The sequence below is a fragment of the Pangasianodon hypophthalmus genome, chromosome 28 (assembly GCF_027358585.1).
Source record: "Pangasianodon hypophthalmus isolate fPanHyp1 chromosome 28, fPanHyp1.pri, whole genome shotgun sequence".
NCBI lineage: Eukaryota > Metazoa > Chordata > Actinopteri > Siluriformes > Pangasiidae > Pangasianodon > Pangasianodon hypophthalmus.
This window is the reverse complement of record NC_069737.1, coordinates 14,309,110-14,325,189: the sequence shown is the minus strand read 5'-3', so window position 1 is coordinate 14,325,189 and position 16,080 is coordinate 14,309,110. Positions and strand designations below refer to the sequence as shown.

Below are 16,080 nucleotides of genomic sequence, written 5' to 3'. Positions count from 1 at the left end.
TTTTTTGCATGTGTGTGTGCTGTAGCTGTTGACATGCATTTACATGCTAATGTGTGTATAAAAATAATTTTTGCAGCATCACATCATTAACCATAACCATCAAGTGATTTGTGATTGGTAATATGCACACACACACACACACACACGTCACATTTTATTTGCATTAAATAATTTTTGGACCTAACTCAGCAAACCGGATAAAAACACATCCACACATTATACTAATCTATCACATGCAAACACACACAAACACACACACACCATCCATCTTTTATAGTTTTAAATGCCATCATTCCATATAAAAGCTGTTTGTGTTTATGCACATCTGTATGCAGGATCTAACACTGAACAGGACTGACACCTTGGACTCCGTGATTAATGGTGTAATTTCTCTGCTCGTTAAACATATTGCATTGTCTTATTAAAACTTTATGGTGCTTGTGTCATCTTTGTTGGCAAAGGAACATGGTTAATGGTGGTCATATCAACTTCATTTGATTGTGGGGTGATAGCAGTGTTGTGGTATTTTGAATTATGTTGAAAAAAGGAGAAAACTACTTAAATATTTCCTGTTATACCACAATGCTGTTAAATTCTCAATTCTGATTGGTCAGAAGGAGCTCTGACAGTAAGCAATTCAAATAATCAGGTTTATTATTAATATCCTCATTCTAATGTTATAGTTTCTCTAGTGGCAAGTGACTCACACTAATAATAAGTCTAATAATAAAAAAAAACTGGTGTTATTTAACAAATAATAATATGTAATCATTGAGAAGGCTCATTCTAATATGTTTTATCTAGTAGACATGGAAGGAGTCTCCAGTGTCAGTACTTTGTAACAGTCAGTAAGTTTTCCGACATGCAAAAGTCTTCAAGACTGCAGAGTTTGTGCTTTCTGGGTTTTTCAGTAACATGAAAAGCTGTTTTTTTTTTTTTTTTTTTTTTTTTTTTTGTCTTTTTACATTAAAGAGAGAGAAAACCAAGTTTATAAATGCTATAACAAGTGATAACAGAAACTGTAAATATAAATGGAAAAAAAAACATGGTTGTCAGTTTTTAATAAATAAAACATAATTACGTACAAAAGCACGGCTCCAAATGTTTGTTTTCTTTTGCTAAAATTCTTATTATTGTAATCTTTGATTACAATAATTTTACATAAAACTAACCCCCTTCAGCACTATATATAAAAAATCTGGGCTTCAGGTTACTTCTTCACATGGAAAGTGATTTATCTTTTGAAGTATCTTTTATTCGCTGTAGAAATTCGGAATGTAAAAATAATGATTAGCTGATACCAGTTCAATCCTGTCCATGTGGGTTTTCTCTTTGTTCTCTGGTTTCTTCCCAATTCCCAATATGAATGCTTACAACCATATCTGGGAATATGAAGTGCATTCATAAGCTCCCACAATGCACTGCGATAAACCTGAAGTAACCTAGCCTATAGATTACCCATAGTGCACTTTGCTATTTGTAAGGAATAGAGAGGGCACCATTTTGAATTTAAGGGGTCAGGAAAAGTTTTCGGGTTTGAGCTTTCTTTATTCCTCCTTACTCATTTCAGAGTATTTCCAGACTACACAATATTCCATCCATCCATCCATCCATCTTCCCAACCGCTTATCCTACACAGGGTCGCGGGGAGCCTGGAGTCCCCTGGACGCAGGAGACACCCTGGACAGGGTGCCAACCCATTGCAGGGCACAATCACACACACCCATTCACACACTACGGACAATTTAGAGATGCCAGTCAGCCTACAGTGCATGTCTTGAACTGGGGGAGGAAACCGGAGCACCCAGAGGAAACCCCCAAAGCATGGGGAGAACATGGCGGGAATCAACCCCCCAAACCCAGGAGGTGCGAGGCAAGTGTGCTAACCACTAAGCCTCCCACTTCACAATAACATTTTATTAATATTAGAAAAGACACGTGACTTCCTGTGTCAGTGCGGCGGGAGATTTTTTGGCACGAGGACACTGACAGGACGTCACGAGATCAACCCTCACTCATTTCATGAAAAAGAAAAAGAAAAAAAAAACACCACTCTGGCTTTTTCCTTGACCGGAGTAGATGCTGTTGAGGTTTTTTTTTTTCCCCTTCTTCTTTTTTTCTTTTGTTTTTCTTTTTAATGGGAGGATGTTAGAGGGAAAATCTGCCGGCGGTTGAAAGGAGTGAGAGGGAGAGCAGAGCGCGCGCAAGGTTTTTCCCGCGTTTTTTTTTTTTTTTTTTTTTCTGTTGTTCGTCTCGCGCACACAGAGCGCGCGCGGCTTTCTCTTCTCAAGCCGTTTAACGGTCACTTCAGCTAGTAGTGAAGTGTTTTTCTTTGGTTTCTTTTTCCAATTTTTAGGAAGAAAAAAACGAAGAGAAAAAAAGAAGGAGAAAGAGAAGAAAAGGAGAGGAACTCAGTCGGATGATGGCAGCGAACTGGCTGTTGGGACTTTTGCTGTTTTTCCTTCAGGCTTGCAGTAAGTACACTGAGGTAACTGAGGTCAGGTGACAGGTTCATTTTCAAAAATTAGCAATTAGCATGACAATTCACAATGGTTTTGTTTGTTTGTTTGTTTTTGTCATCCACTGCTTCAAATATTCCTTATAATTCCTGTCATTATTTCCACCTTCTGCAATTTACAATTCAGTTTTAGTTTTCATTTTATTTCTCTGTTGTTCAAATTACTATAAAAGAGAATAGAAAACCAAGAGGTTTAAATATTTATAATGACCAACAAAATATTTTCTTTGACATAACTTAATAAATATTAAATAACAAACCACAGTGAGGTCCTTTATCATCACTTAGCCTAATAGCAAACTATTAATTCTTTATACTTCCTATTATAATTATTTTTAATATGACACAAGGAGATGTTTTATGCTATATAAGACACAAGGAGTTTTTTTTTTTGTTATTATCTGAAGTACAGTAATGTATAATTAATATAATCTGCCATCACAATATCATAACAATAACTCGTATAGTTCTCGAGGAATAATGTTTACGTAAATGCAATACATGAAAATACGTGAAAATCAGGTTACTCATATATTACTGGTAAATGTGTGTGTGTGTGTGTGTGTGTGTGTGTGATTTTCCGGTGATGTAAATGGAAATGAATAATCCTCAGAGCTCTCCTGATGCCATTAAAACTTGTGTGCATGTGTGTTAAAAGCCAGTTAAATAAGTTTTAAGTAAATAAGTCAATAACTCAGATTACAGCTACAGCACATTTAATTGTGTCTTTTAGAGGTGTGTATGATTTGTATCATGATACATCATCAGTGGTGTATCAAACATACATTCAAAGCAGACTGTGATTTAGTAGAATATGATATAACGTGATGCTGCAGAATGTACGCTCTTTTTGTTCAAGTTGTTAATTTTGTTCAACACATTTATTTACTGTTATACTGAGTAGGCAGTGAAACTTTTTGAAAACGACTGTGTCGCCATATCCGGTGATGAATCGTTTAAGTACTGAAATAGATGAAAAATAGCTAGTAAATAGCTAGCTATATTTTCCACACTTGGCTAGCTAGCGAGGTGATCACCTGGAGCAGTTGCTAATAACCACAGCACCAGCAAACTAGCTAGCTAGCATTAGCAACAATCAGAGCATGTGCAGGCTGCGATGAAAATTGTCACTTTATAGTATTTTTAACACACACACCTACTGTATATATAAATTTAGTTAGCTAAATTTAGTTAGCTAAATTTACAGGAACTTCTGCGTAGTCACTGTTGTTTTGATTTTTGCATTTAGGGACGCTGTAGCGATTGCAAGCTGGATTTGTTGCCGTTGTTCATTTTCCAACCGGACATTTTGAAACGTTACTATTTAGACTTCCACGTTTTTAAAACACGGAAGTGTAAAAAAGGTCCATTGTGTTCGTCTGGCAAGTTTCTGTTTACTCTTCAGGGAGTCTCCTTGACATCTCTGAAATTAGTAACTAATAGTAACCATGCAAAAATCCTACATACTGTTTCCACCCCTACTTTGCATGTGACATAAGCCTAATTTACATGCCACGCCCACTTTTCCAATGCACAATTGATCCTATTACACACATTAAATTACTGCTAATTATTTGGTATCTTTGTAAATCAGGGCCTTGTTATCTATAAACTCATCAGCTTACTCAGCAGACATTTCGGCGTCGATTGATCTGTCAGGATTAAAATCATTAAGTCATTAATTGTTAAGTGTGAGTAGTCTGGAGAGAGTGTTTAATCAGTCTGCAAGCCGTCGCACATGCCTCTGAGTGTTTAAAACTCTCAGGTTACAAGGTGGGAACAAACGAAACAACAACATTTACAGCAAAGGCCAAGCAGTGTTATAGATATAGATAGATAGAGAGATAGATAGAGAGAGAGATAGTTACATTGATCGATCAGTTGATAGATAAAGAGAGAGAGAGAGAGAGATAGAGATAGTTACATGGATCGATCAGTTGATAGATAAAGAGAGAGAGAGATAGAGATAGTTACATGGATCGATCAATCGATAGATAGATAGATACATGGATAGATCAATTGATAGATAGGTAGATAGATAAATAGACAGATTGATAGATAGATAGATGGATCGATCAATCGATAGATAGATAGATAAATAGACAGATTGATAGATAGATAGATGGATCGATCAATCGATAGATAGATAGATAGATAGATAGATGGATCGATCAATTGATAGATAGATAGATAGATAGATAGATAGAGGTACTTTATTGATCCCCAAGGGGAAATTTGGGTGCTACACTAGACAAAGTTATACATGATTATAAGGTCCAAAAAAATATACCATGAAAACACAACGAGGAGGAAAATATGCACAGACATTCACAACAAACCAGCTGGTGAGTATTGGCTCTATGTATATGATGATTATATGCATACGTGTATATGAATGAATGAATGAATGAATGAATTGAATTCCATCCTGTTGTTCATTCATTCTGGGAAGCTCCAGCACAAACATGATCGCCCACTCAGTGTTCAATTTGTGAGGTTTGTAAGAAAATATTCTCAATAATGTGGTAGAAGGAAATGTTTTGGTAGCTGACTGGTGCGAATGGTGCCTATAGGAGCCTGTTACAGGAGCAGCAAGCAGTGTCTATAACTACAGTTCTGATATGTCAGCAGTTCTCCAATGTTGCCAGAGAGACATCTCCTCTTTAGACTGTAAGGTCAGTACGCCATGGGTAATAAGATAGCGTAACCAGGGTAGTGGAGGGAAGTGGTAGGGTTGGGATGGCTTGAGCACACGGAGGGTAAATGATTGTGTATCTGCACTCAGTCCTGTAGTGCTACGTGTGTAGTGTCCATCCACGTACTACTGATTTTATTTTGTGTTTGATTATTTTGTGTTTGATTTGTATGTCAGCTTTTTTGTTGCAATTCTCTCAGTGTTTGTGTTTGTCACAAGCCGACAGGAATAGTGTGTATTCTTTAATTATTAAACATATGAAGTGCACTAGGAAGGTATTTCTCTCTCTCTCACTCTGTCTCTCTCCCTCTCTATCTCTCTGAATCCTCAGCAGGTGAAATATTGGTTTTTCCTGCTGGTCAGCAGCTTTTGTGCTTCACATGGATTTAGAAAGGTTGGCTCCAACTCTGGTGTAGCGTTGACCATGGAAAAAGGAGCCTCAGCTATCACTCTCTCTCTCTCTCTCTCTCTCTCTCTTCTTCACTCTCACATAGTCCAGATTATGAGTTAGACCAGTAAATGATAATGGTTTTGGGATGTGAGAGAGAGAGAGAGATTAAGGATGGGGAAATCAGTGTAAGTTTAGACCAGTCACAGAGAATAATCATATATAGAAAAAAATTCTTCGAGTAGACTACATAAAATTAAAGCTGAAGAGCTAAGTAAGAAAAGGCCAGATTTTGTAACAAACACAGAGGTTAATTTCATAATTAATATGAAATTAATTAGCTTGTGGAAGCTCCGAAGTGCCCAGTGCCATGTTTTTGATTGCCTGGAAACCTAATTATCTAGGCCAAAATGTGGTGATGTAATGACCAAGTATGGCAAGTTGGTTAGCTAGTGAAGTGCATTACTACAGACACAAATGAACCTAATGACTGCGCAGCCATAGTCCCTTATCTTCTCCTGGAAGCTTTTAATGTAGCACATTGTCTTTGTGACCCAGACAAACATCAACAAGTCAGCGTTGGGGAACATTTTGGATATGATGGATTTGGATTCTTTAATTCGTTCATTTAGGATGAAAAAACAATGTTAACAGTTGTCTGTAATTTTTAGTAATTTTTAAAGCACCATATGATATCGACTACTCGATTATTAATCAAAGGAAATGGTCAACTAATCAATTATCAAAATAATCAATAATGACAGCCCTAATCTCCCCAGTCGATCTGCCCAGTGACTGAACCATTTTCTAATTTTCTATAGTGAAGTTTAAGGGGACACCATCTTTTGAGGTGGCATTTAAGCAGCTTAAAGCAGAACGTCTTTTGAGGCAGTTTTGTGATATTGTGGAAGGTGAAGTGCTGTTGGTTTGTTCAGCTCGGTGCCCTACTTTTATAAAAAGTTAAATCAACATCAAAGAATGTACTCTACAGTAATGGAGAAGGATTTGGCCTTGATTCTGGCCATCTAACACTTTGAGATTTATGTGTCAAATGGGGCAAGGGGGATTAAAGTCTACACTGATTGTAAGTTTTTTTTAAAAAAAAAAGAAAGAAAAACTAGAGGGTTTTCTGCAGATGGAATAAAGCCCTGCCTCTCTCAGGAAAAGATAAAATAATCACAGATATGCACTTAAGGTCTTAAATAAAGGACATGGACAATGAGCATTTGTTCATTGTGTTAGGGACAGTAGGTTAACAAGAGGACTATTTAAAATATATTTATACCACAGTGCAGTTATGGCCGTCCCACAACATTAAATGTGATAAAACATTTTACGTGTTGTTCTTTAATAAATAATTTTTAAAAAATGTTGGCAAATTATTGTGGTATTGGAGAAATGAAACACTTTGGGGAGTGATATTATAGGAAAATAATCAACTCTGGGATGGTGACAGTAACTATTACTGATTATTTTTCTCTCACAGCATGCCCGAGGGTTTTATTCCTTATATATCATATAAACATATTTTAGGTTTATGGCCCGATTCACTATCTGTCAATAAGACAATACAATTTTTTTTGTTGTTTTCGATCCTAGCAGTAGCTTTCGGTACTAATCTCTGGCCACGTTCTCCAAAACCTGCAAATCTCGCTGTGGAGATGACCATGCCACTGTGGTATGAGTCGAGCAGACACAGCGTTGGTTAAATCGGTATGTTTGCCCAGAGTGTCTCTGACATCTGTTACATTTTACTTTAAGTAAAGACTGTTAAGGATGTTTTTTTTTTCTTTACACCTCATTCGTAAATGTATATAGTCCTGTTTGTGTGTTAAGACAACTGAGCAACAGTCAGAATGTGTTTCACTTATTACACACACACACACACACACAGTTAAGAAGCACGTCTGAGCACTGAGAAGTGACTTAAGATTTTGTGTGTGTGTGTGTGTGTGTGTGTAGCTGAGCAGAACAAATCACAACAATTACATGTGACATCATCTTGGACCCATGACATGAGCATCGTGTTCACCGAGAAAAAACAGACATTAACCTGGCACTTACACACACACACACACACACACACACACACACACACTGTGGTGTGGACTGGCAGAGTATGTATTTTTTTGTAGCTGATGAGATGTTTTCTGGAGAAAAGAGACTGCATGCAGATTGACTGACACTTTGACTTTTCTGATCTTTCATCTTGAGAAATATCAGATTGGCTTTCTGTTGCTGCAGGGTATAAGAGTCTGTCAATACACTGTATGCATTGTTGTGTAAGCTGCATTAAAGGTAATTCTATATTTCATACAGTATAATGTTTGTCTTTTTGTATACTCAGGTGTAGTTTGTCCCATTAGTATTGCCAAAGTTCAGCACTGTATTGTTTCTTGAGCTGATATAGTCCTCATCCTAATCTCTCTGTCATGCCTGGAAGAAATCAGTGTGTAAGTATCTCTTCATTAAGACATCATTATATTGCAATGCTGTCACAAAATGCTGAGACTTTTAGTAAGAACAAAAAACGGTCTATAATCCAAAACCATTATCCAGGTATTATTAGTGCAGCAAATCTTATTAAATTTCCCTTCATGAACACACTACTCACTACTCAGTGACGTGCAACCAAAGAGTAATGAGACACAGTGAACTGAATGATCAACTGTGCTGGTGAATGAGCATCATGGAGTTCTGAGTGCTCAGGAGTCAGAACAGTCTGGAAACTGCTTAATTACTGCATCCTAGTCTGTCACTTTTTAAATACATTTTGCGTGTCCAAACACTGCTGCTATAGTAGCGCTAAATTTCACTTACACCCTTATAGGCTGTTCAGTGTTACGATTCTGACACAGTACTGTATCTTCTCGATAACCTTCCTATAAACTCTGAAGTGGGGATATGCCTACCAAACACACTAACAGATGTGCAACGCTAATCCTCGGCCCTTTTAGTTGTTTCCTGGACTAATGCCTTCTTTACTCTCTTTAGTTGCGGTCATGCCATATTTTTTTATTAATAGATTTAATGGCACTCCGTGGGATGTTCAAATTTTAGGATATATTTTTATAACCAAACCACACTTTTGTCCTGGACTTGTTTTGTTGTTAGCTCCTTGGTCTTCATGGTGCTGTTTGTTTAGGTATGTTTTCTAACAAACTCCGGGTGTATTTATATTGCGATCATGTGACACTTCAAATACACACAAGTCAACGGCATTCAACTAATTGTATGACTTTTGATGTCAACTCGTTACACCAGAGCTAATTTAGGGGTTTCACACCAACACGGGGTGAATACTTCTATATTATGAGCTTTTTTGCGTGTGATATATAATTCTAATGAAGTCTATTTCAGTTCTAGGTTGTAACACTACAAAATGTGGAAAGGTTCAAGGGGGTGAATACTTACGCTAGACACTGTATATGTTGCTCTGCAGTGGAAAGCAGCAGTTGCAGTGTTTCTTCTGTGTTTGTCGGGTGATAGCAAAATAAGGCGATTATGCGATCCCAGTGGGATGTGATTTTAGTGGAGATGTTTGCTAGCTAGCTTGTTTTTGCAACCGTGAGCAGCAAGAAGACAGCAAAGCAGCAAAAGTCACATCACAGCTACTTAATAATTAGCTGTACCTCCATTTTTAAAGTTTTTTTTTTTTTTTGAGAGAGAGAGAAAGAGGAGATCACAGCCTGCTCTTGTGTTTTCTACTGCATCATGCTTTCAGAATTTCCGAATTTAACTTTTAGGGTTTTTAAGTTGATGATTTTAAAGTTCACAATGATTTTAAAGTTTACGATGATTTTAAAGTTCACGATGATTTTAAAGTTTACGATGATTTTAAAGTTCACAATGATTTTAAAGTTCACGATGATTAACACTATGATGGTGTGAAGTGGAATTAACCACCGCTGGAAATTAATTATTTTCATCCTGTCTTGGATTCTCTCACATTTAAGTGCATGTTGTATGTTGAGTCTGTGTTGTTTTGTGTGTTTGCATCTGTGCAACAGATCTTGCTCAAAGTGTCCTGTGTGCACTTTGTATGTGTGTGTGTGTGTGTGTGTGTGTGTGTGTGTGTGTGTGTGTGTGTGTTAGGTTCCCTATCAGCTGATGCTGAAGAGAGGCTGGTGGATTTTCTCCTCAGTTCAGATCGCTACAATAAACTAATCAGACCGGCGATCAACAAGAGTCAGCAGGTCACCATCGGCATCAAAGTGTCCCTGGCTCAGCTGATCAGCGTGGTGTGTGCTTCACACACACACACACACACGCACACACACAACAGCACGCTGCTTACAAACTATACCTGAACACTAAACACACTTTCCTAATCCTGTTTCACTGTTCTCCTCACTGCAGAACGAGAGGGAACAGATCATGACGACTAACGTGTGGCTCACGCAGGTGAGCTTACCTGCAGCTCATTAATATACATACACACTCTGAGAGTCAGAATGAATTTACTGTTTAATTTCTATTTCAAACAAAAACATCCTGTCTTTTACTATAGTTATAGTTATAGTTACAGATAGGCTTTCTAAACTTTTTGAATAAATGACTCTTGTGTCACTGTGACAGGAAAAAGATTTTGTTTAAATGCCTGCTGTTTATGGTGCATTTTATTTCTACTCTTTTAACAAATATTAAAGTATGTGTCCTAAAAATGATATCCCATGTAACAGTTTTCTTATAAAAGACACACTTCTTCTGGGATAGAATTTTAAATGGCTTTCTAATTGGAGTCTAGTGCATTATGTAGTAAGCACCTATAGTGAATAGTCAAACAATTGGGATTAAAATGAAGAAATGATGAAATGAAGAAATGAAAAGTCCAGCTAAATATACATATAAATCTTTGTAGATTATATTTGCAGCATTTCAGTTTTTCTTCTTCGGCACATTTGTGCTTGTTTGATAGATCAAAAACAAAGCAACTTGTCCAACTATTGTCTCGTCTGCTGTGTTTCACTGACCTGCAGGAGTGGAATGACTACAGACTCGTCTGGGACCCGGACAACTACGACGGCATCCAAAAACTACGAATCCCCTCCCACCACATCTGGCTTCCTGATATCGTGCTCTACAACAAGTATGCTGATGCTGTAAAGCCCGACCCACTCACTCCGCATGTTCTCCACACAACTTCTATGTGTACATCACAGATAATATCTACAGACAAAATTACAAGTTTCAGAGTTTCTCTAGATAAAGTATAGGCTAAATAATAAAACTGGCTAAATTGCTTGTTTTGTAACATACCTGACTTGTTTATGAAGTAAAACCATGCTTCAGTAATCACACAAATAAACAAAAACACATTCGTTATTGGAAGCAGAAATCATAAATCTAAAATCAAAATGAAATCAAACATAAGTCAAGAATAAAAAATGAAACCTACTACAATATTTTCCAGACTAACACAATGAAGCAAGATTCTACTTTAAAATTTAGACATTAAAATTTAGTGTCTTTTTATTTATTTATTAAACTATTCTCTGAGAGATTCAGTCTTTGATGCTCAACATGCTTGTTTTCTGTATATATTTTGCAGTTTATAAATGAGGGTATTTAGCAAAAAATGACTAATTATGCTATAAAAGTGAGATCATGTAGCTTTTCTGTCAGCTCCTAAACCCTCTGATAAATGCTATCACTCAGGTGTTTTGAGCTGCAAGATCTAGGCCACTGAGATTACATTTAATCTTTTGTTTAATTTTATATGGAGATTCAACACTCTAGTTCATGAAGCAAGATTCTTAAAGACAGCAGGGGGAGGACGGAAACAGATGTTTAAGACATAAATAAACAAAGTAAAAAGCAATTACAGCATGTGATCATGAGCTAATTTGATTAAGAGGCATCTCAGTGATACTTTACAGACTCAGCAGTCCGTGTAATCCCTTACTAAAATAAGCTAATGCTCATTTTAATTGAGGAACTGTATATGACACTGTTCTGAAAGAGGGAAAAGGAGGACAGATTAGCAATAGCTTAGTTAATACATATTATTCACATTTTAACACACACACACACACACACACACATCAGGAGTGAGATACTGACTATAGCAGTGTGCAACAACTCAAGGTAGTTAAATGATATAAAATTCAGTGTAAAAAATTTAAATCAGTGAAGAAGGTAACATTAAAATACAAAGCTACAGCAAAATAAGAAAACGTCTCAGTAAAGCTGTTGAGTGCACAGAGAAGTGAAAATAATTATTGATAACATTATTGAAAAAAAACAATTATGCAACCAGTTTGTGCTAAAAATATATGCAAATATTAATTATATGTGAATTATTTAATGCATTTATTAATTTCAGTAAACAGGAGACATGCTGTTCTTTCATATTCTACATTATTCAACATTATATGTGTTCCTTCAAAACTATCTTTGAGTAAAAATAAAACTGCTTCTTAGTCACATTCATTGAGTCGATCTATTAGATGCTAAATATGAACAAATTTTGGTGATTTAGTGCCACAGTGCCTAAAAAAGTTTTGTAACTTACTAACTATAGCTCAGCCATATTGCAGTTGATTGTTTTTTTGTTTTTTTTTTAAAAAAAAAACAAAAAATCTATTAATTGTGCAGCCCTAGTGTACAAAAATCAGCAATAATAAATTGACTACACCTGATCTTCTGTCATTTCCTGTCTATCCCAGTGCGGACGGTGTGTATGAAGTCTCATTCTACAGCAACGCTATTGTCTCCAACACCGGCGACATCTTCTGGCTTCCTCCAGCCATCTACAGGAGCGCCTGCGCCATCGAGGTCCGCAACTTTCCCTTTGACCAGCAGAACTGCACGCTGAAGTTCCGCTCGTGGACGTACGACCGCACCGAGCTCGACCTTGTGCTGATCTCTGACTTCGCTAGCCGTGATGACTACACGCCCAGTGGTGAGTGGGACATTGTGTCTTTGCCGGGCCGCAAGAACGAAGACCCAGACGACGCCACCTACATGGACATCACGTACCACTTCATGATCCGACGCAAGCCGCTGTTCTACACCATCAACCTCATCATCCCGTGCGTTCTCATCACCTCTCTCGCTGTTCTCGTCTTCTACTTGCCGTCAGACTGCGGTGAGAAAATTACTCTGTGCATCTCTGTGCTACTGGCCCTCACCGTCTTCCTCTTACTGATCTCCAAGATCGTTCCGCCGACCTCGCTGGCTGTGCCGCTCATCGGCAAGTACCTCATGTTCACCATGGTGCTGGTGACCTTCTCCATCGTGACGAGTGTATGTGTGCTTAACGTGCATCACCGCTCGCCGTCCACACACCACATGCCTGCCTGGGTGCAGCGCGTCTTCCTGCACCAGCTGCCCGTCTTCCTGCTAATGCGACGACCAGGTCGCTCCAACATGCGTGAAAGATTTCGCAGGAAACACCGGAGCAAGTCGTTCTCTGGTGACACTTTCGCTCTGGGAGCCTGGAGGACAGCAGAGCTGCCTGAGGGCTCAGAGTTTGGGCAGAGGGTCAGAGTCAGGCATGACTCAGAGGTGGATGAGGCCATAGATGGCGTGCGGTTCATCGCTGAGCACATGAAGACCGAGGATGATGATGAAGGGGTGAGGAAGACCCTAGCCGACATCTCGCAAACAACAGACAAAGATTTTCGCATTTGTTTTTCGATTGATTATTTAGTAATGTTCTTATAAACATAGCAAGTATTCATGTTGGCTTGACAGAGCCAACATACTGTTCTTCATAATCTTCTTGTCACAATTTTTCATGTAGAAACACGAAAAGTAGAATTGCTTGTGCTTTTGGGAAATTCCGGTTGTAATTACGGTTGCTGCGTAGCAACGCTCCGAAGTGGGTAATTGTTCCATAGGGAAGACTTTGGGGTGCTTTTATTTTTAGTCAGAAGGTCTTGAAGACAAAACTGTAGGAGCTACAGACGTCAAATCTGATCGTTACATCAGGGGAATCTAGCAACACCCTAGCTACCACTTGGAATATCATAGCAACACCCTAGCAACCAACTGTGTTAGCACAGTGTCCAACTAGCAACACCCTAGCAACAAAATGGGTTTGCAGAGCGACCACCTAGCAACACCCTATCCATGCACTTGTCTGATTTTGCAGGTCATTGAGGACTGGAAGTATGTCGCCATGGTGATCGACCGTTTGTTTCTCTGGGTTTTCGTCCTGGTGTGTCTGATCGGAACGCTCGGCCTCTTCGTCCAGCCGCTATTCCAGAGCTACAACACACCTGTAGCAAGAGATGAGTGAGTGAGCGAGTCACAGAATATGATGACACAAAATAAAATCTTTTAATCTTTCTTACTCTTTCTTTTTCTGTTTTAGCTATGACATTTAATAAACAGATGCTGGGTAAACCACAGAAGATATCAGAGCACATATCAGTCGCAGTGAGACGAAGCATACTGAATAAAAGACAGAGATCCACTACACGAACACACGCTGATCGGGTGCGAAACATCCAGCCCCTGCCAAGATCTGCAGCTATGTGAAGGTGATGACTGATATCGCTTAATCAGGGTATTCAGAACTGTATTAATGCACTGTGAAAACTAACAGAGACATGTTACCACCCTACTGCCTACAAAACTGCCCTTCAGTTCCCCTGGTGTAGTCAGTTTTTGTCATCACTCGTACTGCAATAATCCTAATTTCCACCAGAATTGTTCAGAATTGTTTCTAGGGCCAGGCTAACACTAGCATATCTTAAGAATGTCTACAATAAAACGAATAAAAAATTAACTTACAGTATTTCAATTAGGCTAATTACAATTTAAATATATACACATTACTGTGTATTGTTTGGTAAGGTTCAGGATTTTACCAGAGGGCAAAAAATATAATGTGTGTTATATTTCAGAAAAATACACTGTGCAATACGTATTTAAGAACCTAATAGCACTTTCTATGAAGGCAATTTGTACACTATAATGACCTATGAATATGTTATAATGCATTAATAAGGCATTCTACACATTATTTATAAAAACAAATAGCATTTACACAAGTACTGTTTATTAAATCAATGGCAATTTTATATAAATTTAGAACACTAAATTTACAAAATTTGTAAAGTTTTGTAGTATGATTTCTCAATATTTCTCTGTTAAAATGAATTTATTAAGGGGACAAAATGATAATAAAAAATGTAGAGATTAGTTTATTTGGTATTAGTGCTTATAATGTGTTATGAACCCTACATATAATGCATCGGGTTGACCGTTCATAATGCGTAATAAAGATAGCCGTAATGTATAATGCATTTTTCAAAGTAATTATGAATGTATTCATAGTTCATTATGAACAGGACCTTCATAGAAAGTATTACTGAACTTTTCCAAGTGTGTAAATGGACTAAAGTGCTATGCATGCAACGAGCTACGTTTTGCTGTTTCAATTTGCATTTATTTTTTGCAAACGTCATTAAAATGCATTTAAGTCGCAAAAACTGCACTGCACCTCCACTGTACTCCCAGAATTAAAGCTGCACTATGCAACTTTTCTGTTCTTGTAGTCAACCTGCTTACCACCTCACAGCTCCAGGTCTCTGCAGCTTTGAACTATTTCACAATGTAATGTTTACATCTTTCTCAAAACTCACAGAATCGATTTTATATCTACCTTTATTTATTTTCCTTATTTCTTTTGTAGAAGCGTTGTGTGTGTTCCAACCCTAAAAGATTAGTTTGCATGTGAACACAGTGTATGTAATTTCTTACTAAGCCTCACACACATGCAAAAAACCTTTGAAGCATTTTTAAATATCAGCTTACATAGTTTGCTGATCTACAGTATAAATGAATTCTTATTTAGCTTGAAATGTCACTTTTTAATTGCCTTAATGGAGACAAAGTTGCTGTGAAATAGTTGAGGTTTTTTTTCTATCACTCTCGAGACAGGAATAATGTGATGAAAATCAGATTATTGTTACTGGGGATATTATACAATAAAATGATTTTTCTTTTGCTACTAGTATGTCTTGTGGGTTTTTTTTGTCATGTTTTTTTTCTGCTTCCCCCTTTTTCTGTCACTATTCTCACATTTCTGCTTCATGTCTCTGTTAGATACACAACACAACATAGCTGGGAGGGAGAGAGGTGAAGCAAGCAAGGTAAGGTAAATAGCGTGAGAAGTCTGTTTGGGCTAGAGGAGAATAAACACTGCACATATATTTCGGGCATAGAAAGAAAAATAATAAAGGTGTAGGTGAGAAATAGAGACTTTTTCTGGACCATGGATTGGGGAAAAAAATGCTAGAAGATAAGGGTGGCAGACTTTGCACCAACATTGTATTTCCTGTCAGGATGAGAGAGCTAGTTAAATGAATTGCAAACAAATCCAAACCAGAATAAAAGTAAACAGGAAGTAGAGTGTAGGCTTTAAGAGTAAATAACAGTATAGACACTGAATAATTGATGTGGTAGATTAGGCTGAGAGTCTACTTATACAGATCAGCCTAAAAACACCCAAGTGGCACTGATAAA

General features: G+C 37.6%; 1 protein-coding gene across 2 annotated transcripts; it reads left to right on the top strand.

Annotated features, from left to right (window-relative positions):
* The first annotated feature begins 2,266 nt into the window (after positions 1 to 2,266).
* chrnb5a (cholinergic receptor, nicotinic, beta 5a) lies at positions 2,267 to 15,792 on the top strand. 2 transcript variants are annotated; one of them, XR_003404807.3, is made up of 8 exons: positions 2,267 to 2,474; positions 9,697 to 9,842; positions 9,961 to 10,005; positions 10,581 to 10,690; positions 12,270 to 13,179; positions 13,700 to 13,842; positions 13,922 to 14,090; positions 15,661 to 15,792. XR_003404807.3 is itself a non-coding variant. In XM_026947604.3 (7 exons), exons 1-7 carry the CDS (start codon positions 2,420 to 2,422, stop codon positions 13,932 to 13,934), a joined length of 1,422 nt encoding a protein of 473 aa, XP_026803405.1. In that variant the 5' UTR covers positions 2,267 to 2,419; the 3' UTR covers positions 13,935 to 15,521. The 2 variants fall into 2 exon arrangements, 1 of the variants encoding a protein (XP_026803405.1); XM_026947604.3 differs by lacking the exon at positions 15,661 to 15,792 and having other exon boundaries at positions 13,922 to 15,521.
* Positions 15,793 to 16,080: the final 288 nt, after the last annotated feature.